This window comes from Cetorhinus maximus, chromosome 3, assembly GCF_964194155.1.
Source record: "Cetorhinus maximus chromosome 3, sCetMax3.hap1.1, whole genome shotgun sequence".
Lineage (NCBI taxonomy): Eukaryota > Metazoa > Chordata > Chondrichthyes > Lamniformes > Cetorhinidae > Cetorhinus > Cetorhinus maximus.
In genome coordinates, this window is record NC_135881.1 from 186,189,851 (window position 1) to 186,214,197 (window position 24,347).

General features: G+C 43.8%; 1 protein-coding gene across 3 annotated transcripts in view; it reads right to left on the reverse strand.

The window, feature by feature from the left end:
* nod1 (nucleotide-binding oligomerization domain containing 1) overlaps positions 1–24,347 on the reverse strand; it is a 60,858-nt gene that overhangs the window by 31,004 nt on the left and 5,507 nt on the right. The window contains exons 1-2 of one of the 3 annotated variants that reach the window (XM_078539406.1): positions 23,626–23,710; positions 2,099–2,412 (exon numbers count right to left, since the gene is read on the reverse strand). In XM_078539406.1, coding sequence (XP_078395532.1) covers positions 2,099–2,305 — 207 coding nt within the window. In that variant the 5' untranslated portion in view covers positions 2,306–2,412; positions 23,626–23,710. Of the gene's footprint in view, positions 1–2,098; positions 2,413–11,219; positions 11,757–23,625; positions 23,711–24,347 lie in introns of those variants that run through there. The other 2 variants (XM_078539408.1, XM_078539407.1) reach the window with 2 other exon arrangements.

The window sequence follows — 24,347 nt, forward strand, 5'->3', positions numbered from 1 at the left end:
CATTCCAACGTATGCAATGCAACAAAAAAAAAACCTCAGGACTGAATGAAAATTGTACCCTAAACAAATCACTCAACCATCTTTCCTAAAGAGACTCCTTTGTACTTTCCCTTCTCACCCCCAATAATTGAAATTTCAAAATAATGTGTAACAAAGTTTTAAATATTTAATTCAAAATGAAGAAATTACATATTATGCAACAGCATGGTTAGTTTTATGCACTTTCTTGCCTTTCTTGGATTTTAATTTCTTCATCAAAACTCTTTGTTCAAGACCTCTGACTATTTCCAAAGATTTGGGCCTCAAATGGATATTTTTACCTAACGACAGGTGGCCCGAGCCACCAATCACATCTGTGTACTCTAACTAGTGTGGTTTGCAGAATTTACCCTGCATGCCATTGAAAGATATACATGGGTATGTCTCCTCATTCTGTGAGCATCTGAGAAGTTCTTCAGTTTTGAAGAAACTGAAGATTGAATTTTCAAAGCTTTATTTCTATCTTATATCATGTATTATTGGGATAGTTTTAGCCTAAGCCATCCACCAGGCATGGAGGGGGCTTGGGTCTCTGTCTGTTTTACAACCTATATGATTTAGTCCTCCAATTAAATCAACTGCAAGACCTCCCACTCCCTTCTGTGCTCACAAATCCCTAACACGTGGTCCCAGTGCTCTCTGATTTGAAAACTATGCCCTATACGCCCAGACACTCGTCCTTGTCAATGCTCACAGATTCCTGTACCCCTCCCCCTGTAATCCCAGTACTTGCTCCAGAACCTCCATCACCAGTGTAGCCAGAACCATCTCCCATGCTCCAAGATTTGGGGTCCCGTCTCAAAATACTGTAGGATCTTGATGCCACCCATGCCAGACCTAGGCCCTCTCTTGGATGCACCCAGATCTCTACACAGACATTTAATGCTGCCTGGTTCTTGACAAAACACTTGTAAAGACAGGAGAGTAAATCCATTTCCAATAAACAACCTCCTACTTATCAGGACAATGCCGCAGGAGCTCAGCAAAACAATTCAAACATTGAGGCAAAAGCAGAATACTGTGGATGCTGCAAATCTGAAATAAAATGCCGGAAATACTGAGCAGTTCTGGCAGCATCTGTGGAGAGAGAAGCAGAGTCAATGATCTTTCATCAGAACCTGCTCTGGTGAATCACCAGTTCAGATGAAAGACTGTCAACTTGAAATGTTAATTCTGTTTCTCCCTCTACAGATGCTGCCTTTGGTTGCCAACCCTCGCAGAATGGCTGGGAGACTTACTGGATTCGCCCTCAATCTCCCAGCAGCTACGGAAAGCAGTCCGGGAGATTTTAAAATGATAGGATTTCATTAATTGACTCCCAGCAGCAACAGAGGTTATTTAATTAAACAGGGATGGACGATTGCATTCACAGGCAGCACTCCCAAGTAGGCGCAGTGTGATGACATAGAATGTTTACATCACGGCTGCACACACATACCGCACTCACGACTTCACTGCCTATTTCTTTCCCACCGGTGGCCCGCACTGAGCCTGAGAGTGAGCGTGCCTCGAGTCAACCTGAGCTCGAGTCCAGACTGAGGGAAGTTAGAAAATTTAGGAGCCAGCCCAGCCAGGAGGTAAAGGAGCAAGCGATTAAGGGCAATTGTCCGAACTTTCAACTGCCCCTGCCTGCCTGGAAAATTCATACCCATCAGTCCAGCCAAGCCTAGAGAGCTTTAGTGGCTCCCTGGACCCCAGCTGAAAAGAAAGTGCCCAGAGTCTGAGAGGTAAAAGCGAGTGCTGCTTCCAGATTCCTGCTTTGCTGCTGGGCTAAAAAAATTGCATTGCTTACAAAGGCCTAAAAGCCTAGAAAGCCTTCCACCAAGAGACTTGACTCAGAGTCTCGTGCTAAAATAAAAATTGACGGCTTTATTATGCACAGGTTTGGAAATGACAGGTCAAAGATCAACCAACAACATCATCATGTTTGGGGGAAAAAGCTCTCCCAGAATAGCTTTACTCCGAGTTGACAACTCTAATGCTGCCCGACCTGCTGAGTATTTCCAGCATTTTCTGTTTTTATTTCAAACATTTGAGCTGTGGTGCATGGAGTCATTACCTTAGCTGCTTGTGTAGGATGCTGCTGTGACAATTCAGCCTCTTCACCGGAAATGTATTCATGTTTTATCAAGTTGCTCAGGACACACTCTGTGTTCTTGATGCAACCAACCAAGATCTCTCGGTGAAACTTCAGCAACTTAGTAAAGGAGTGGGTTGATATGATTGACACTTGTTGCTGTGACCCAGGCTGGCACACACTATCCATTCTTGCACAAGCATCCTCTGCATTGGAATCAAGGACTTCTACAATCTTCCCTTGCCAGGCTGGTCACTTAGGTGCAGGAGTTCATTTCTGGATTCTGCATCATGCATCTATGTAAATCATAATATATCAAAAACATAAAAGTTAAACTATTAATACCAATTAAAACATACTAATGGTGCAAAAAAGGTATAGCAATGCAAAACAGTCAAATTGCGGAACTACAGGACACTTACAGAAGGAGGTCATTTGACCCACTGTGTCTGTGTCAGTGTCAGCTCTTTGCCAGAGCAATCCAAAATTAATCCCACTGCCCCACACTATCCTTGTAGCCCTGCATCTTCCTCCATTTTAAATGTTTACACATTTAAGTTCATCATTATCTCTTTCCTCTTGGACTCTATGTCCCTAATTATAAAATCCATAATGCTTCGCGTTTCTCATAATCCCATCTACTGTCACCCAGACTTTCAGGGAATTAGCTAAATTATCCACTAGCTCTCTCTATTTGTCCACACCAATTAGTACATTTCCTTTAAGTGTTTATTCCCAATCCTTGTTCGTTCTTCCAAAATTTACCTCCCTCTTGGCCATACAAACTGATTGTGCTGAATGGCCTCATCCTTTTTATAAAAAGCTTTAGAAGGACTTGTTTTCAAAGATAAGAACAGTTTTGTAGGTCTTTCCTTTCGATAAAGATCAGTTTGCCATCCTAAGGGGCAACAAACTCTAAGGCTTAGATTTTTGCCACAACAGAGAGGCTCTCCATCGTGGCGAAAATAGCATAAATCACAGAATCACACAGTGCAGAAGAGGCCCTTCGGCCCATCGAGTCTGCACCGTTACGTGAGAAACACCTGACCTACCTACCTAACCCCATTTACCACCACTTGGCCCATAGCCTTGAATGTTATGACGTGCCAAGTGCTCATCCAGGTACTTTTTAAAGGATGTGAGGCAACCCGCCTCCACCACCCTCCCAGGCAGTGCATTCCAGACCGTCACCACCCTCTGGGTAAAAAAGTTTTTCCTCACATCCCCCCCTAAACCTTCTGTCCCTCACCTTGAACTTATGCCCCCTTGTGACTGACCCTTCAACTAAGGGGAACAGCTGCTCCCTATCCACCCTGTCCATGCCCCTCATAATCTTGTACACCTCGATCAGGTCGCCCCTCAGTCTTCTCTGCTCCAATGAAAACAACCCAAGTCTATCAAACCTCTCTTCATAACTTAAATGTTTCATCCCAGGCAACATCCTGGTGAATCTCCTCTGCACCCCCTCCAGTGCAATCACATCCTTCCTATAATGTGGCGACCAGAACTGCACACAGTACTCCAGCTGTGGCCTCACCAAGGTTCTATACAACTCCAACATGACCTCCCTACTTTTGTAATCTATGCCTCAATTGATAAAGGCAAGTGTCCCATATGCCTTTTTCACCACCCCACGAACATGCCCCTCTGCCTTCAGAGATCTATGGACACACACGCCAAGGTCCCTTTGTTCCTCAGAACTTCCTAGTGCCATGCCATTCATTGAATACTTCCTTATCAAATTACTCCTTCCAAAGTGTATCACTTCACACTTTTCAGGGTTAAATTCCATCTGCCATTTATCTGCCCATTTGACCATCCTGTCTATATCTTCCTGTAGCCCAAGACACTCAACCTCACTATTAACCACCCAGCCAATCTTTGTGTCATCCTCAAAGTTACTAATCCTACCCCCCACATAGTCATCTATGTCGTTTATATAAATGACAAATAATAGGGGACCCAGCACAGATCCCTGTGGTACGCCACTGGATGCTGGCTTCCAGTCACTAAAGCATCCTTCTGTCATCACCCTCTGCCTCCTACAACTAAGCCAATTTAAATGGCTGAAAATCCTAAGCCCCACTCCCAAAGATGGCATTTCCCACTCTGGTGCTGGGCTGAGGTTTGCACCTGCACATTTTCCAGAGCAGCCGACCATTTAAGGAACCAGCTGCCTCCACTGAAGTGGGATTTTGGTAGGCCAGAAGTGTGAAACCCAGCGTGTGCAGATTAGACCAGATAAGAGCTGCTCTGAACTTGGTGGACTTGTTTGGATAGCCAGGCTACCCCTTTGGAGAGGTACAGTATCCCTTTGGGTATGGTCCTGGGACACTTTTGGGAGAGGTAAGGCACCCTTTGGGGAGAGCTAAGGCACCCTGCGGGAGAGGTAAGTGATCCTTTAGGATTGTTAAAAGTAAATATGATTGTGCAAAGTGTATAAACTCGTGGAACTGTAAAAGTTGTCAAACTGTCAGAACTCAGTGGAGCTGTCAAAGCTGTCAATAGATTTAATTCTGCTGGGCTTTAAATTTAAACAGAGTAAAAAAAAAAATCAGTGCTTGATATTTCATTTCAGTCTGTTGACATAGCCTGAGGGCGTTCATGATAGGATTTGTGCTGCAATGACAGATTTTACAAACTAACACTATCACAATGGGGTGCCTGTTAAGTGAGTATTTTGACAGCTACAGGTGGTTACAGAATAGAAATATTTGTTTTCATAAGAGATTACCGTAGTTGAAGAAATTTCTAGGTATTGAATGGTTTTTAATCAATGAGAGTGTTTTCTTGTTTAAAATGGTGTCGTCATCAATAGACACATAACTTTTATTTTATGTGAGCATGCTCATGAGGTTTGCCCATGGTGGACACTAGGTGAGTTGGCATGGAGCACGTAAGGGCAAAGGGTGGTGGGTGGGGACATGGGTTGGCATGGGGATATATGGGTATGAGGTGCCACGGCAGGGACGGTGGAGGGACATGTGTTGGCATAGGGGTATATGGGTGTGAGGTGCCATGGCAGGGTCAGTGGAGGGACATGTGTTGGCATAGGGGTATCAGGAGCCATGGGTGAGGGGCATGAGATGGCATAGGTTGGCACGGATGGGATATGGGGAGTGTTTTGGTGGGGTGAGGGATGGCGGCTGGAAAGTGACTCTGAAAGTGGAAACAACTTTTTGGCTCGAGGGTTGTTTTTTGTTTTAATACTTTTTTATATATATATATATAGAATTCAACAAAATGCCGGAGCACAGAGGTAGGCCTCCCACCCGGCCCGACTCCGCACGCAGCAGCCTCCGTACTCGTGCTAGGGGTGGTGGGCCTAATTTCTATTCCAGCCTGCCCCCCCAGAATAAAAATTGGCACTTCGGGTGGCCTTTTTTAAAGGTTGGAGTCACAGAGCCGGGAATTCTCCCGTCTCTGTGCACCTGACCCAGGAGTGAAAACCTGGGCCTAAGTTGAGTAATTTTATTTCAGTGAGTTCAATGAATGTCACAAAGGTTTTGCAGAATAATTTGGAAGAATAAGAGGTGATCACTTTGAAGTATAAAAAATCCTTACAGGGTTTGAAAGGTTGGATGCAGGAAGAATACTTCCCCTGGGAGGGTTTCGAGCCAGGGGGACAGTCTCAAAATAAAAAGGTAGGCTATTTAGGACTTAAATGGTGAGGAATTTCTTCACCCAGTGAATCAAGCACAGAAAAAAAAAATCAGTGCTTGATATTTAATTCTATCTGTTGACATAAGATTAAGGGCTATCATTAATGAATCTTTGGAATTCTCTACCTCCGAGGGCTGTGGAGGCTCAGTCATTCAGTATACCCAAGACAGAGATTGATAGGTTTCTGAGTAGTAAAGGTATCAAGAGATAAGGGGATAGTGCAAGAAAATGGCACTGAGGTAAAGACCAGCTGTGATCTAGTTCAATGGCGGAACAGGCTCGAGGGGCGAAATGGTCTCCTGCTTCTATTTCCTATACTCCTATTTACCTAGTCATGAGCTGCAGTGATGGGATCATGGTTCACCCTTTGATCTCAAGTAAAACAGACAGAATATCATCTCAATTTTTGTAGCGAGTTCTTTGATGACTGATGAGACCTATTTTTTTCTGGAGGTGAGCATCCACAGATTGAACAGTGCCTTCCCAACACACCAGTTTGGGAATTCTGATTCTTCAGGTGAAATTTCCTCAGCTGGCGTTTATACTCAACATCAAGCAACATAACGTGCCTCAAAGTATGAGGTGTCTTTGTGGATGGTTTCTTGCCATGCTTCCGTAGCTTGAAAAAGTTGTTTCCACTTGTATACATGGATCTGGCACTTTCAGAGTCACTTTTAAGTGATGCTACCTATCGCTTTTGCTGACTGAAAGTCCACTCTTTTTCCTGAATCATCAGTTCCAAAACTATGTTGGCCAGATTGAGATGTCCATGCCAGCATCTGCCCCATACGCTATCAGAGAGCTTTAACTAGGCTATAATTTCTCCACGTGATTCTGCCTTCAGCAGCAACACAGGTGTGTTCGAGCTTAATCCATTGGCTGGATTTTATGGGGCACCGTGGTCCCCTGGCTAAAAGATTCAGGTGGAATCTGCCCATCATCCCTATGGCTGGCCCACAGCAATTTAACACTGGGAGCAGAGTTAATTGCTTCAAGGTGAGGGTTCTGCCCCTTTCTCGGGAGAAAATCCCACCTTAGAGAGCTGCTGGCCAATCGGATTGTCTGGCAGCCCCAGGAGTCCAAGCAGCAGCAGCATCACCAGTAGCCACTGCTGGGAATACAAGCGGTCGCCAATGCTGAGGAGCCTGGACTGACTGATAAAGCCAGGGTTGGGGGTCGTGGCAAGGTCGGGGGGGGTGGGTGGGGATAAGTGGTGTTAAAGGGGGTATGGGGGGGGTGGTGGGTTCAAGAGGCTGGGTGGCAGGGTTAAAGGTGGGGTGACCTTGAGGGGGGGTGGTGCCTCCATTGGGCCAAAGGGGCCCCCAAAGGAGGTACCCCCTTGCCCGACACCAGCCTGTGCAGCTAGGCATGGGCTCCTCACGCCTGAGGTAAAATATTAGTGGGGGCGGGATGAGACCCTAAAGTGGCCATCAATTTTCCACTTAAGAGCCTCAATGGCCCCAAGGGCGGGTGGGCTGCCTGACACCTTCACCGTCCCCCTTAAAAGTTCAGACAAGATTGGGCGCAAGCGGGTAGGCAGCAGGAAAGCCAGCCGCTGGATTTTACATGCCCCCTCCCCACCACCCCCCCGGCCTTCACACCTACTTTTTGAAAAAAATATACTTTATTCATAAAATATCTGAAAGAACATTACAAAACATTTCTAAATGGCCATCACATAAAGTGCAATCATATTCAACTTTTCCACATGGATCACGAGGTGCTTCAATACAATCAATGAACATTACAGACATTTCAACATGGTTATTACAGACAGAGGTAGATAGATCATGTTGCACTCTGAGGTGCTTCAATACAATTATGATACATTTAGTATTCAATGCGTACATTGATTATGAGTCGTGCAGCCCAAGGAGTCGATACAATTCCCAGTCCCTCGGTGCACTGTGGCAGAAAGGTCTTAGATAGCGACCTTTCCCCATTGCCCCTTTGCGGCGGCTGCCCCAAGCTTTGGTGCATCCCTCAGCACTTAGTCCTGGACCTTGGAACGTGCCAGTCTGCAACACTCAGTCGGGGACAACTCTTTGCGCTGGAAGGCCAACAAGTTTCGGGCAGACCAAAGAGCGTCTTTCACCGAGTTGATGATCCTCCAGCTGCAGTTGATGTTTGTCTCGGTGTGTGTCCCTGGGAACAGCCCGTAGAGCACAGAGTCCTGTGTCACAGCACTGCTTGGGATGAACCTCAACAAAAATCACTGCATCTCTCTCCAGACCTTCTTTGCAAAGGCACATTCCACAAGGAGGTGAACAACGGTCTTGTCCCCACCACAGCCACCTCGAGGGCAACGTGCGGAGGGGGTGAGATTCCTGGCGTGTAGGAAGGATCTGACACAGAGGGCCTTTCTTACCATCAGCCAAGCTGCGTCTTGGTGCTTGTTGGAAAGGTCTGGTGATGAGGCATTCTGCCAAATGACTTTGATAGTCTGCTCGGGGAACCATCTGACAGGATCCACCATCTCCTTTTCCCGCAGGGCCTCTAGGATGTTATGTGCCAACCACGTCTGATGGACGTGTGGTCAAAGGTGTTTCTCTGCATAAATTTTTCCCACCCCCTCCCATAACACCTTTAATACCACTTATCCCCACCCACCCCACCTTGCCACGACCCCCAACCCTGGCCTTACCTGTCAGTCCGGGCTCCTCAGCATTGAGGGACAGGTGGTACGGCACGGTCCAACTACTTGGAGCGTTCTGCAGGAGCATGGCCAGACCCATCCCCTTCACGACATCGGGGACAGGTAGAGCCTCAGCACATGGTGACACTTGGTGTTTACGTACCGAGGGTCTATGCACAGCTTGATGCAGCCACATACGAAGGTGGCCATCAGGATGAGGGCGATGTTGGGCACATTTTTCCCCCCTTTATCTAGAGGTTGCACATCATGTCCCTGCGAACACAATTCCTTTTCGACCTCCAGATAAAGCGAAAGATGGCTCAGGTGATTGCCACCGTGCAGGAGTGTGGAATGGGCCAGATTTGCGCCATGTACAGCAACACCGAGATGACCAGGTTCATACCCGCAATGGAGAGGGAGCATTGCTGCCTCATGCTCAGTTTTCTTTTCACCATAGCCACTCGCTCCTTCCAGTTTCTAGCGCATGCCCCGGTCTCTCCGAACCATATCCCCAGCACCTTCAGGCCGTCTGACCTGACAGTAAAACGGACAAAGGATCGGTCAGCCCAGTTCTCAAAGAACATGGCCTCGCCCTTGCCATGATTTACCTTAGCTCCTGAGGCCAGTTCGAACCGGTTGCAGATGTTGATCAGTCTGCACACTGACAGCAGATCCGAGCAGAAGACGGTGACATCATCCATGTACAGGGAGGCTTTAACCTGAGTGCCTCCACTGCCTCGGATCGTCACTCCTCTTATGCCTGGATCCTTCCTGATGGACTCAGCAAAGGGTGCTATGCAAATCACAAACAGGACAGGGGAGAGGAGGCAGCCCTGCCTGATCCCCCCAGATTTAATTGGAAAGCTTTCTGATTTCCACCCATTGATTGAAACTGTGCTACTGATGTTTGTGTAGAGCAGTTGGATCTAGTTGTGGATTCCCTCCCCAAACCCCATTTTGGAGAGCACACCCACCATGTAGGTGTGCGATACTCTGTCAAAGGCCTCCTCCTGGTCTAGGCTGATGAGGCAGGTGTCCACACCCCTGTCCTGCACATAGGCAATCGTATCCCTGAGTAGCACAAGGCTGTCAGAGATCTTCCTGCCAAGTACAGCGCAGGTCTTGTCAGGGTGGATCACCAGCTCCAGGGCAGACCTGACCCGATTTCCGATGACCTTGGACGGAATCTTAGAGTCCACATTCAACAGTGAAATGGGTCGCCAATTTCTAATTTCCTCCTTTTCCCCCTTCCCCTTGTAGGTGAGGGTGATGATGCCTTTCCTCATGGATTCTGACATGCTGCCAGCTAGGAGCATACTCTCTTGTACACTTCTAGCAGGTCTGGGCCAATCCAGCCCCACAGAGCTGAATACAACTCAGCAGGTAAGCCGTCACTTCCGGGAGTTTTACTCTTCTCGAAGGACTCAAGGGCCTTAGTCAGTTCGTCAGGAGTTAGTGGTTTGTCCAGACTCTCCCAAGTACTGTCATCTAAGACCTCCGTGATAGAGGACAGGAAGGACTGGGAGGCCGTGCTGTCTGTGGGCTTCACATCATACAATCCGGCATAAAAGGATTTGCTGATTCTCAAAATGTTGGACCGTGATGACTTTACTGAGCACTCTTCCTTCTTCAGGCTGCTGATCACAGAGCTCTCTCTGGGTACCTTTTGGAAGAAGAAACATGAGCACGTCTCATCCTGTTCCACGCAACGGATTCTGGACCGGAAGGTGATCTTGGAGGCCTCCAAGACAAAGAGCAAAGCTTGCTGGCTCTTCACCTCTAGGAGGTCTTCCTTTACATCGACCCCAATCGACTGCAGCCAGAGCAGATTCTGCATGTTTTTCTGGAGACGGGACATTTCCCTTTGTTCCTTTCTAGCTTTCTGGGCACCTTTGAGGATGAAAAACCTCTTGATGTTTCCCTTGACCACTTCCCACCAGTGTGTCAGGGGCTCAAAGAGGGGTTTCACGTTCTCCAACCTTTGTAATCCCTCGAGTTCCTCAATGTTCTCTGGGGTCAGCAATTGCACGTCCAGCTTCTATGTCCCCCTGCCAACTCTTTGGTCTTCCTGTAAGTGACAGTCAGCTAGTAGGAGGCAGTCGTCAGAGAAGAGCACTGGCTTGACGTCGGTGGATCTGACTGCGAACGCACGGGACACAAACAGGAAGTCTATCCTGGAACGGCTGGCCCTGTCTGGCCGCGACCTGGTGTATCTACGCTGTGCTCCGTCTGCAGGGTTGCTGAAGACGTCGTGCAGCTTGGCATCCTTTACTGTTTCCATCAGGAATTTGGACGTGGCGTCCAGTCTGCTGTCAGCCCTGCCGGATCGTCCAGCCGCATCGATGATGCAGCTGAAGTCACCACCCAGAATGACCAGCCTGGAGGTCACCAGCAGCAGTGGGAGCTGCTGAAAAACCGCCAGCCGCTTGCTGTTTTGAGCCGGAGCGTACACGTTAATTAACCGGAGCGGAGCGTTCTTGTATAATACGTCTGCTGCGAGGAGGCGACCGCCCACCACCTCCTTAACCTTGGAGATGGTGAAGTTGCCTCCCCACAGCAGAATACCCAGGCTGGAGGAACGAGAGTCAACTTCTTCTGACCAGATCAATGGCCCATGGGACCACCATCGTGACCATTGCCTGTAGGAGCTGAGGTGCGGTATCGCACACTCCTGCAGAAGCAACAGGTCAGCTTTAACCTTGGCAAGGTAATCCAAGGTTGCAACACATCGCATAATAGATTTAACGCTACGCACGTTAATAGATAGAATCTTTATCCCCATTTTTAAAACATTTTGTTGCTTACCAAACCTGTTGTCTTTGAGAGTTCCAGGCCCGTGGTCTGCTCCTGCATACCCATAATATTTTCAAATTGTCTCACTTTGGATGGACTGAGGAAACCATCCTGAACCGCCCCATTGGAGATGTTCCGCTCAGGTGACATTGAGGGGTTCGTGCAAGGAGTGAGGCTTGAGTTGTTCTCTGTTGGAGAAGTCTCGCCGGTCCACTCCCCCTCCATGGCATTGCTGCTCCCGGCTTCCCAGAGTTGGGATGCGCTGAGTGCTTCACTGCTCCCAGCTTCCTGGGGCTGGGGTACGCTGGCCTCTTTAAGTTGAGCGTGAAGTTGGGGTGCACTGGTATTTTCATTGTCTCCAATGTTCTGGAGCTCGAGTGTCTCCTCCTCCACCTCCCTAGAGCTTTCCCGTTTCTTCTGTTGGTGCCACCCTTGCCCTTCGTCTGAAGAACAGCAGCCCTTGTCATCCGTGTTGGATGGGAGCCGCCTCTTGCCACTCACCTGGGAAGTGGCTTGGTCCTTTCTTAGCCCCTCCTTCTTTTTGGTCCTCTTCACCAGCTGACACTCCCCTGGTTGATTTTCTGCAGGTTCCTCCTCCCCTTCAAACCTACTGGCAGCAGGGTGTGTATGCTGGGAACATAACATCCTGTTTCAGATACTTCTGCCAGAAGGTTATTGTTTCAACTCTTAACTCTTTAGGGTAATCAGAGCTAAGGATCAACTAAGGTTTATTGCTTTTCTAATTGGACAATTCTAATTGTATTATTGATATAAAAAATTCAACACATTTTACAAGTAGAGATTTAGACAACCTTTAAGTCAGTAGCAGAATGCAAAACTCAAAATAGCTAATTATTTGACCTCACATGCCTAAGAGGTTAACAATTGGCTGAAACCCTGCATGGTGTTCTTTTGTTTTGTCTCTGGTCAATTTTTTGGATTGTCTTCCCAAAATTACTAAAAAAGCTGCTTTTATATCATGCTTGCTGGTGAAAAACAAGCTTCCTGTACCTTTCCCCTGGTTAACAACAACATACGTTGTTTAAAGCAGCTTATCACAGACTTTCAAAGTCTTACAGCTGTCTTACTTTTAACTTTCTAGGCAAGCCACCGAATAGGAATGGGATCAACCTTCACAGCATGCCTTAACCGTTCTTTCCAGCTCCTTTACCGAGTAATTAACTCAGTTCTAATCAATCCTTTATTTTCCTTAAAACTGACGTTTTTATTTCATATCACAAAGTCCAAAATCCCTCAATACCCTGACGCATAGCTGTGCTGTCAGAGCTTTGGCGGTTCTACATTTGAAGTGCTTCTTGACAAGGAGGCTGTTCTTATGAATCGACTTTATAATGATAACGGTTTTGATAGAGTACACAAATAGTCGCTTGGTAGTACAGAATTTGAGTATTGCTGAAAAAAGAGACATGTCTAAGCTTTTCGTCTTGCACTCAATAGGACATTTGCAAGAATACCTATATAAGGGGAAAACAACAATTTATACTGTATGTGAAGAGAGTGCTGATTGGTTGGTAAGTGGCGTTGCCATGGAGAATGCACCTTTGCCTGACAGTTAGCTGCCAAGCGTTGTTTGAAATTTAAACCAGGCAGTTTGACCTGATTGATCAAGGCATTGCACTGAGGAACCTGATTGATCAAGGCATTGCACTGAGGAATGAGTCAGTGAATGGCAATCACTTATTTTGTTCAGCCTAAACAGGTGTGTACATGTTCTTTCTGCCTGCAAAGAACTCGGCCCTTTGTATTAATACATGTAGCTTCCAGTACATGCAAATGCACCACATTGCGAGCGCAATGACAATCTTAAATTGGTTGTCAGCGTAAGTCTTAGCACATTAAGGATTGTTTAGCAAATGTTGTTCAATTGCAGAATCACATCTAATGTTGGGCACTGTTTTGAGTTTTGCAAGCACAGGCAGGTTGGATCGGTCTGTACTCTGCCCATTGCAAACAGCGGCTGGGATATGCTGTTCAATACGATCCACTAGCCTATTTACCAATGTTCCACTTAAGGTAGCCATAGATATTTGTGCTGTAGCACTATATCATATATCATGCTGATCTAGATCTATTGCTATGGGATCCCCTCTAGACCCAGCTCTCACAAACATCTTTTTTGTGTTCCATGAGCAACGTGTCTTCAAAGCAATGACACCTAACCTCCTACCTACCCCTTGCATATTTTTTCAGCAATACTCAGAGTAAATAGGGAGAAACTGTTTCCACTGGCAGCAAGGTCAGTAACCAGAGGGCACAGATTTAAGATAATTGGCAAAAGGACCAGAGGTGAGATAAGTAGGTATTCTATTTGTGAAGCAAGTTGTTTTGATCTGTAATGCACTGTATGAAAAAGTAGTGGAAGCAGTCAATAAAAGTTTTCAAAAGAGAATTGAATATACATTTGAAAAAGAAAATTTGACGAGAGCAGGGAATTGGGACTAATTGGATAGTACTTTCAAAGAGCTAGCACAGTCATGGTGGACTGAATTACCTCCTTCTGTGCTGTCTGATTCTATGATTCTACAAATCAAACTACTTCATTTACCATGCGGAACTCATCTCTTGCTTATATAAGTTCACATAGCTGTCTAACTAAACACAATCTCTTCTGTTTCTTCTCAAGAGGGGGTGCTTTCTCTTTAACTTGATTTAAATGGCAAATCAATGGGGGTGTTGCATTTTTTTTCAAATTGCCATGAAACATTGATAGAAAATTGAGAGGTTGCTGGGATGATTGTTTTTGTAAATAAACTTGTCAAATATATGAAGATACATCTTTTTTAAAAATTCAGCTTACAGCAAATAGGAGGAAGTAGGGATAAGAAAGGGCTCTTATACCAGTGCATTAGAGGCCATTTAATTTTACAGCCCAATGTTCTCAGAGAAAAGGCTGACCACCACCCACCCACATTCCCAACCAAGTTTTGTAGGTTACTGAAAATGGTTGCACAAATCAACAGTGGTTAAATAAAACCCAGATAAGGCACAGACAGTAACAGAAGTAAAGAGACCCGGAGGAATTACCCTCCAGGATATGAGCAGGAGGCTCCTTACACTGAATGAACAGATTAAAATATTGAATTTCACACAGAGTAACATCTCCAGCTTCTAGCAGACCAGTGAGGATCTGAGGGATCATATTTACACAACTGACCACACTGTAGATTGTCAATCAAAACCTACCAGGGCAACTTGTGAAATTATTTCCTCCTCTTATAACCACTGCACCTTCCAGAATACCAGGCTTTGAAGGCCCACCTTGGTTATTGAACTTCTACTTTCTCTGATCTCCTATTTTGATATTCCTTCAGTCTTAAATCAATGGTACTCCCCTCCCAGTGATTAACAACCCCCCCGGAAGTTAGTTTTGAAATAATTCTCATCAATTTATTGAATGCTTTTTTTTTGACACAATCTTAACATTTGTTTTTCACAGGACATCTATTCTGTATTTGTAGCACTTCCAATTTACCCAGGCCAGAATTCTACAATTGAAATTGCTGATTAGCCACATGCATATGGTTTTAGCCATATGCACTAATTTTAGTAGAGCGCACCTTACACGTAATCGAGGGCCTGAATTTTTCATTCGTCGGGCGCGTGCGATTGGTGGGCCCAGAAGTGGGCGGGAAATGGGCCTCCGGCCGCAATCGGCCCCCGACCGCAATTTCACGCTGGCTGGCCAATTAACGGCCAGCCAGCATGAAATGTGCGCTGAGAAATGCTCAGCGCTGACAGGGTGGGGGCGGGAAGAGGGCGGGCGCCCACCTAACTAAGGTTGCGGGTGAGCACTTCGAAGGAGCTTCCTGAAGGCAGAAACTGCCCCCAGGGAGCTGCAGACCTCCGCAGAATAAAGGGAATGACAAAAATGCTGCAAAATATGTCCATGCAGCGCAAACATGTCTTGTCATTTTATCAACTTACAGAAAGGTTTAAGTTCACATGCATATATCGTGTGAATATGTTAATTGGGGTCACATGACCAACTCATTTTCTAATTTACTAATCAGGAATGCAATTAGCCACATCTGAATTCCCAATTAATCACATGTAGCTTGTACATTACTGATCCAGATCATTATAATTGAAAAGAAGTTTAAAAGCTTGAAGACCTTTGTAATTTGTAATTACAAATTAGTTGTAATTTTCTGGTTTCACCAACAATGTTCCTAGCATTGGGTCTTAAACCAAAGCACCACCTATTTCACAATACCAGCTCCATTGACCCGATAGTCTCGTTTTCTCAATACAGAGTACTGTGGCTCACCTCCAATTCCACATTGTTTCTCTGAAAACTATTGCCTATACAATAGACCTCAACTGCTAGATCTTCTACTTTCAACACAAACTTAAAAGAGGCAAGCACATGCACACGAGTTCTCACATCAACAGGATGCAACATAAAGACTTATAAATAAATTTACAAAACTGTTGTGCAATCGACAGCATTATTTCTTTCACAGTTCTGCTTTTGATCTGTCACTATATCTCTGTGCCCTGCTACTTCCCGATTTGCCTTTGAAAGACTCATTAAAATTACCTTTATGAAACTACTTTGAACCCACTTGCCTGGTTGCAGTAGCTGTAGCTCACTGACAGCACTCTTGTTCTTGAGTTGGAAGGTTGGGAGTTTAAGTTCCTCTCTACACAAGTATATTTCCTACATTACAACAGTGGCTAAACCTCAGAAAGTATTTCATTGGCTGCAAATTGTGCCTCAGCTATGGCTCAGTTGGTAGCACACTTGCTTCTGAATCACAAAGTTCTGGGTTTAAGTTCCACTCTAGGGCTTGAGCACAAAATTCAAGGTTGATACTCCAATGCAATAAAGAGAGAGTTGCACTGTTGGAGGTGCTGTCTTTCAGATGAGATATTAAACTGAGGCAACATCCACTGCTTTGGTGGATGCAAAAGACCCCATGGCACTATTTCAAAGAAGAGCAGGGGAGATTTCCCAGGTGTCCTGGCCAAATTTATCCCTCAAAAAACAGACTATCGGGTCATTATCATATTGCTATTTGTGGAAGTTTGCTGAGTGCTATTAGCTACGAGGTTTCCTATATTACAATAGTGACTACACTTCAAAAGGTACTTCATTGTAAAGTGCTTTGCTCATGGTGGTTGTGAAAATTCCTTTATAGTTGCAAGTCTTTCTATTTGTTTTAAAGTGGCTTGAAACATTTAAGTGGTCATGAACAGTGCCATATAAATGCAATTCTTCCTTTTGTTATTCACATAATCTAGAACCAATGCTGCCAAAGGGATTGCTGTGCTGTCAGAGGTTCTTGGGTGCGATGCTAAACTGAGGCCCTGTCTGCCCTCTCAAGTGGATACAACAGATCCCATAACACCATTTGGTGAAGGGCAAGAAACAGCATCTAAAGTGCTAGAATGAATTAGGGGAAAATATTTTTACTCATGGATCTCCTGATTAGACTGCAACAACATACACTTATACAGTACCTTCACCAGGGCAAATCAGATGATATACACTGATAAGAGAGACAAGAAAGAAAGAACTTGCATTTATATAGCGCCTTTCAGGACTTTAAAGTGTAGTCAATGCTGTAATGTAGGAAACGTGGAAGCAAATTTGCACCAAGCTCCCAACAACAGCAATGTGATAGTGACCAGGTAGTTTGTGGTAGGTGTTGGCTGATTCCCACTATTCAGATTCAAGATTCAACAGTGTAAAATTGGGAGACATGCCTGTAGAGGTACAATAGGCATCAGGAGCTCATCCAATTAATATTAATGAGGCTTGAGGTCCAATTTTAGGCTGCTCTCAGGGCTCACAGTTCAGGCATGTGTTGCATATATGCCAGAGTTTGTGTACCAAATGGCCAATAAACAATTTCTAAGGCAATCTCGTACTGAGCGTGGAAGATAAATTAAAGGAATCCCGACTTCTATATATTGTCAAGGAAAATCAGAGTATTCAATTGATAAATATTAAAAAGCTAGAATTCAGCAAATGAAAGTAATAGCCTGTGCTCAGGCCCTCTCTATATATTCTAGTCCTCTTGGCAACAAAATTAGAATTGGGCATGATCCAAGAGTATCTTATTGCTCCAGGTCATTGCAGACCGTCCACACTCCTTATATATAGCACTCCACAGAGCAATTTGGTAACGTGAGTTATTTCAGTAATGAATCCCCAAAAACAAAATCAGCTGCTATTCCTGTGGAAGAAGTACTTGTATTTCTGCAACCGCAATGAGCTGAGTTCCTGATGATGTTTTTTTTCAAATGAATCATGTGCAGGGAGTGAACTGACAGATATGTTGAATGCATTTGTCAGGACAACCTTCACTTTGACAGATAGGAACAGAATGCAGCTTATCTCAAAGAGAGTAGGTAAGTTGCTATATAAATGCAAGTTCTTTCTTTCTAGTAGGATCAGCTGTCGTTCTGACCTTCAGACATGGAGAAGACCTTGTCCATTCAACCCTAGTCATGTAACTGCATTCAAACGTTTTCTCTTGGTTTATGCAAGCAATGTCAGTCTGTCCAATGGTATTCACATCTGACTGCACTGCCATCACAGCCAGTGATGTCACCCCATCTGTATGTATGAGAGGGCATTGAATCCAATAGACTGCTCCTCACCGCACTACAGGCCACAGAACCCCTGTCATACCTGTACAACTGGTCCATTGGAGGTAGCTGAGATAAATGGCCAGTTTTAATATGTATATATTTGTTTGACAAGCAACCAAAAAATGAATACTCTGGGACACTCACGTGTCAATTTTTCCTATTCAGTTTATCTGAGCTCGATCTCTTTCCATTTCCCTCAAATGTGATTTTCTTTTTAACATCATGGTATTTTGTTTGTTGTTTAGTTCTCTGTTTTGCCTCTGAACCTAATTTTATTATGAGGAATTTCCACTTCACCTTAGCTTTAGGTCATTTAAGAGATCTTGCGCCACATTGTTCCTTGGTGAATATTGATGTGATAATTTAGTAATGGTCCAGAATGCATTCTATTAACCCCTTCTCACTCTAACCATCAATGTTAGAGTTATCCCAACATACAGGTGTCAGCCTTGTAGCTTGTGTGCTTAATCCCTTTTAAATGATGTGCGGTTGCAGTTTACGCTAAGCAGTGACTGCAGTAGCTTATTCAACAGCGATCTAGTACATTCTTGTTCAATAGCAGAGTACTGTAATAGTGCTACCCTTTTAAACTGGCCAATTTGAATAGAGGCGACATCATATTTACATCAACAAGCCTGCTATAAGCAGTGGCAGCTCAGCTTCATCGGCAGTAAAGCCACTCTCAGGGGCAGGGCAAGGAAGCAGGTTCCAAGTCTACTTCAGCTTGAACAGGAATTGGACCTGTGCTAATGGCGTTATTCTGTACCACATGCTAACTATCTAGCCAACTGAGTTAACCGTTCCTACCCACCCTTCCTTGGGTTAGGTAGCTATTAGGTCCCTCATTAACATATGCATAGAGCTTAATGCCTTGTTTTAGGTGGTCTCCATGGACAACTGATAATCGACCTGGCCAATGTGGCATCAGGTGTTTCTCAGACATCCTTGGCACAGGAGGACATAGCCCAGCAAAATCGGTCATTTTTGCACCCTTCCCAATCCCTCCCCCACTCTGTTTTCCATTCGAAAATCAGGCAGAATGAGGACCAATTTCTAAATCTGAATACTGTAGATAAACATGTACAGGTTGCTGATGAAACTGGAAGAAGCAACTGCTAGAGAAGGGACTATGAAAGTCATAGCTGGTCAAACTGCTGACATATTCCTGGATCACAAGATGCAACTAACAAAATAGGGGAGGCATTTCAATTTCTGCAAATGTAGAGAGGAAGGAAATAGTGGAAAGCTAGCGCCAACTCCCCTTTGAATTTGTTATTTCCTTCTCATATAACAGAAACAGAAGAAAGCCAGTATAGCAGCTCTGTGTAGCAAAAAAATGTTCCTCCTTGCTTTATTTTCCACTTGCAATGCTTTGAATTGTACATATCTACTGTAATTCTATGTTGGGGCATTACCTCATAAAGTTAGTAAGTGAAAGGTTTAATTGTAGTTCAGTTATTTTTGATCCAGCATTCAGATTTGGCTTTTTTCTTGAAGAACTCATTCGGAATTTTTACATTAATTAATTTCCCAATATCATTGAAACTGGGTCTTGCTAGCCTGCATTTTAATCTTCCAAAACAACAGTGAAACATGGAGTCTTGTTTCCTCTGCAGAATGTCTCTCTGATGCCAATGGTTGGCTCAGTGGTAACACTTTCACCTCTGAGTCAGAAGGTTCTGGGTTCTGAGCCATGAACACTAAATCTAGGTTGACACTCCAATGGAGCACTGAAATACCAATGTACAGTTGGAGGTGTCATTTTTAAATATGTTAAATGGAGGCTCTGTCTGCTTTCTTCGGTGGGCATGAAAAAAATCCCGCGCTGTCTATTTGAACAAGAGCAGGGGAATTTTCCCTGTTGTCCTGCACAATATTTATCCCTCAATTATCATTACTAAAGGTCATATATCTCAGTGCTGTTTGTGGGACCTTGCTGTGTGAAAACTTTGCTATTTTCCTACACGACAACAGTGACTATACTTCAAAAGTGCTTCAATGGCTGCAAGTGCTTTGGGATGTGCCAAAGTCACCACGTAAATGCAATGTTTTTCCTTTTTAGTTCAGCAGTGACTCAACAACATGTCAAATCAAGATACACCAGAACTCATTACTCGCAAAAATTGTTTTGAAAGGTAGCACCTGCCGGAGTCTGCCAAAGTTGAGCAATGGCCTACTAGATCACTGCATATGAACCTTTAACATTAACACTTTCCTGAATGTCTAAAGGCAGGCCCACCATACAACCACCTAAAGCTGACATCATTCTATCATAGTTAAAACAATCAGCACAGCTTACATTAACTCAAGTAAATGTTGAGCATAGGATGAGTGAGAAATCAGAATAACCCAAAAACACAGATTTACTGTTAAACCAATGTTGAAGATAAAATCAGCATAGCAAATCTTTCAGAGAAGCATTGTAATAGTGACTACACTTCAGAAATGCTTATTAGCTGTTATGAAAAGGTGCTGCATAAATGTAAGCCTGTCACTGTTTTCCACCTTTTAGACAACATTTTGTGATTCTTCATTGTATGTGGTAGTGTAATGCTTATGTTATCGGACTAGTAATCCAGAGGCCTGAATTAATAATTTGAAGGTGATTTGAATAATAATTTGAACCACCATGGCTGTTTTTGAATTCAGTTCTTAAAAAAATCCAGGAAGAAAGCTGATATCAGTAGAGGTGACCATCACACAAGAGCCCAGCCACTGGTGCAGGCAAAGCCAGCGTGTCTTGGTGCCGGCCCCAAGCCCAGGTCATTGGGGAGGATCAGCGGCAGAAAGGGCCTCTGGCTGAAAAACCAACCGTCAAATCCAAAAACGATGGTTGGTGTGTAAAGGGTGATCAACCAGTACTGTGATGACCCCATGTAATGTGGTAAAAGCCAAAAATAGAAGAGAGAAAATAGAAATCAGTGAAAGTGACCATACAGTTGTCTGGTTATCATAAAACCACAGTTGGTTTACTAATGTCCTTTAGGGATGGACATCTGCTATCCTTACCCAAACTGACCTATTTGTGGCTTCAGACCAACAGCAATGTAGTTGACCCTTAGCTGCCCTCTGAAGTAGCCTTGAAAGCCACTCAGTCACATCAAATCAATACATAGTATGACCACATTGACTGCAGCGTTTCAAGAAGGCCACCAACACTTTCTCAAGGCAATTAGAGATAGGAAATTAATGTCAGCCTTGCCAGTAACATGCACAATGAGATTTTAAATGATTCATTTCCCCCTCAATAACAACCTGTATTTATCTAGTGCCTTCAACATGGTAGCAAAATCACAAGAGTTATCAGACAAAAAATGAACAAAAGTTTGTTGGCCTTCCTGTGTTAGACTCCGGGGGCTGAGCAGACCTTAGGAGGAATACTCTCTTGCCCTTGAACCAATTGTTATTTAATTCACTCTCTGATTTCCCTCGCAATCCACGGGGAGGGAAGCACATCCTCTCAGTCTCTCCTCCAATATCCCGGCTGACATTCCAACTCACCGTCTTAGATATCTGCCAGATTGGAGGCACCAGGCTCACCTAGTAATCATTTCAAAGCCAGCTGCACAAAACGTTTTCCCCCACAGTGAGGAGGATGCACCTACTGAAACCTGTTTAACGTTAATAATAAAAGGCCCAGTTAAAAAAAATTCTAGAGCATAATTTTTACAAAATGACAACTCCTGTGCTTAAACCATACATAGTCGTGTAAAGTCAAATTTTTTTAGATCAATTTTTTTAGGCCATCAGTCATGGGGCTGACTTACATGGATGCTTGATTTGGACCCAAGCGAGATCCAAAATAGACCATAATGAACTGTAATAATTAAAAATGAACTGTAGCAATTACCAGTAAATAATTAATAGTCACAACACGGTTTGTCATTTATAATCTGATCACTTTAATAATTTGAATAAATAAAAAACTTAAACATATAAATGTTTTAAGTATTTATTCACCGGTACTCATTTTCGTTAATTTTTAAACATTGATAATTAAATTGAATCATTACCATCTCTACGATTATACTTTGGTTCTTAAACATTTAGGCTGTTAACCCTGAAAAACTAGTCGACTTTTACATGAGGTATATGAGAAATTATAATTCTGTAGGCCAAAAGTTATGAGGTTGATTTTTACATGCCATCGTCTTTTACACACGTATATACAGTAATAGAATGAATGAAAAATCAGAATGTGATAACCCACTGAACAGATATAGTGTAAGAAGCAAATGTTTCACAGAAGCATTTCCTACAATACAACAGCGATTACACTTCAGAAGTACCTCACTTTACAAACTACTTCACAAACTTCACTAAAGTAAAGCACTTTAGGATGACCTGAGGTAGTGAAAAAACACTATGGATAGAATATTACAGGAGTTGGTTGGGGGGGGGGGGGGGGGGGGGGGGCGTGTGGTGTGTGGGGGGAAGGTGGGGTGGGGGGAGGTGCCCATCTTGGAAACAAAAGCGGCACGAAACCCTATTTTACATGCACCCCTGCCGAAAATATGGCCTGCGAGGTCACATAAAGTCCATCCCTACATACATGTAAGGTGTTTATTCCCTTTCTTTCAAACAAAATACAACACCTCTTCACATTATGAGCTATTGGCATAATAGTGCAGTGGTTATATATATCTGTACTACGATAGTAACCCAGAGCCCTGAACTAATACATTGAATTTGGGTTCAAATCCCACCAGTATTTGAATTCAGCTTTTAAAAAAAAATCAGGAAATAAAATGCTGGCATCAGTAAAAGCAAACACGAAGCTGTCAGGTTATTGCAAAAATACAACTGGTTCACTAACGTAAAGAAGGAAATTGCTGTCCTTGCCCCACCCGGCCTGTATGTGACTCCTGTCCCATAACAATGTTGTTGACCCTTAACTGCTCTCTGAAGTATCCCAGCCAGCCACTCAGTTCCATTACATCACTACATAGAATAACCACATTGACGGCAGATGTTCAAAAAGAGGGTCACCACCACTTTCACAGGACAGCTACTGACGGACAACAAATGCCAGCTCTGCCAGCAACAGACACATTCCGAGAAACTTTTTATATTAAACTTTCTTTCAACAATAACAACTTGTATTTATATGGCTCCTTTAAAGTAGGAGTAAAATCACAGAAGCGTCATCAGACAAAAATTTTATACCAAGTCACTGGTAAGGCAGGGAAGCAAAAGCTTGGTCAGTATGGTAGGTTGCAAGCATCAATGTATTAAGTATGGATAGAGAGAGAGAGAGAGGTTTAAGGAGGGAATTCCAGAGCTTAGGGTCCAGGCAGCTGAAGGCACGTCCACCAGTGGTGGAGTGAAGGCAGTGGTAGAAATGTACAAGAGGCTAGAATTGGAGGAACGCTGAATTCACAGAGGATTGTAGGGCTGAAGGAGTTTTAGATCTCCTTGTGTCAGACTCCAGAGATCATATACGTTACAAGGCAGACTTTCCTGTCCCTTAACCAGTTATTATTTCACCCTCCGATTTCCCCCACAGCCTCTGGGGAGGGAAGCACCTCTTCCCATCCCCTCCCCCAATAATGCAGATGACACTCCAACTCAAATGTCAAAAATCTGCCACAATGGAGGCACACCTCTCTAACAATCATTTCAAAACTTCTTGCACAAAATTTTATTCCAGAGTGAATAAGCTACACCTACATAAACCTGATTTACATTAACACTAAAATCGCCAATTAAAAATTCGAGGAGCGTACATTGTACCAACTGACATCGTTTACAATAAGCTCCTATACTTGCACAGCATTTTCAATAAGCAGTCACGTACCAGAGTCCCAGCGACATACACTTGTATCTATCTGTCTTGTTCTTCTGCCTGACTACGGTGTGACTCTTGCAGCCACTTACGGGAAATGAGGCTGGCTTGTAGCAATGCCCAGTAAAATATGGGTGCCTGCCAGAAAAACTGCAAGCAAAACCTAGTAGGCACTTCTGGAGCTCCGATGACGCAGTTGCCAAGTGAGAATATATCAGCTTTATTTTACAGGAAGCCAGGGATTAATGTAGCATTCCACACCCTTCACACAGACTCAAAATAATTATGTGATCAAATCCTTTATTGCAAATTTATGCAGATTTCTGACCACTTCATAGACAGATGTATGGTTATATAGAATTCTTTAATTTGTCATCAAACATGGAATTCTGCACAATTAAGGTTTTATATTTCTCAGTTCTGCAGAAAATGTCTTAAGGAAACAGAAAAATGTCTTAAACATTAATTCACAGGTTTTTCCTTTCATGAAAAAAAGAGGCACATATATATGAAAAGTAAACTTAAATGTCCATTTACTACCTTCATTCTTGCATCTTAGTGCTGTCATAATCCAGTGACAAACATTTCTTTTTTACAAAAGAATGCATGAATATATTTGTTAAAATCACCATGCAGTTTTGTCATGCGGTATCTGCAGGCAAATGTTTTTGAAATTCATTCACAGACTATGAAAATTTAGAAAGACTTGCATTTATATAGCACTTTTCATGACC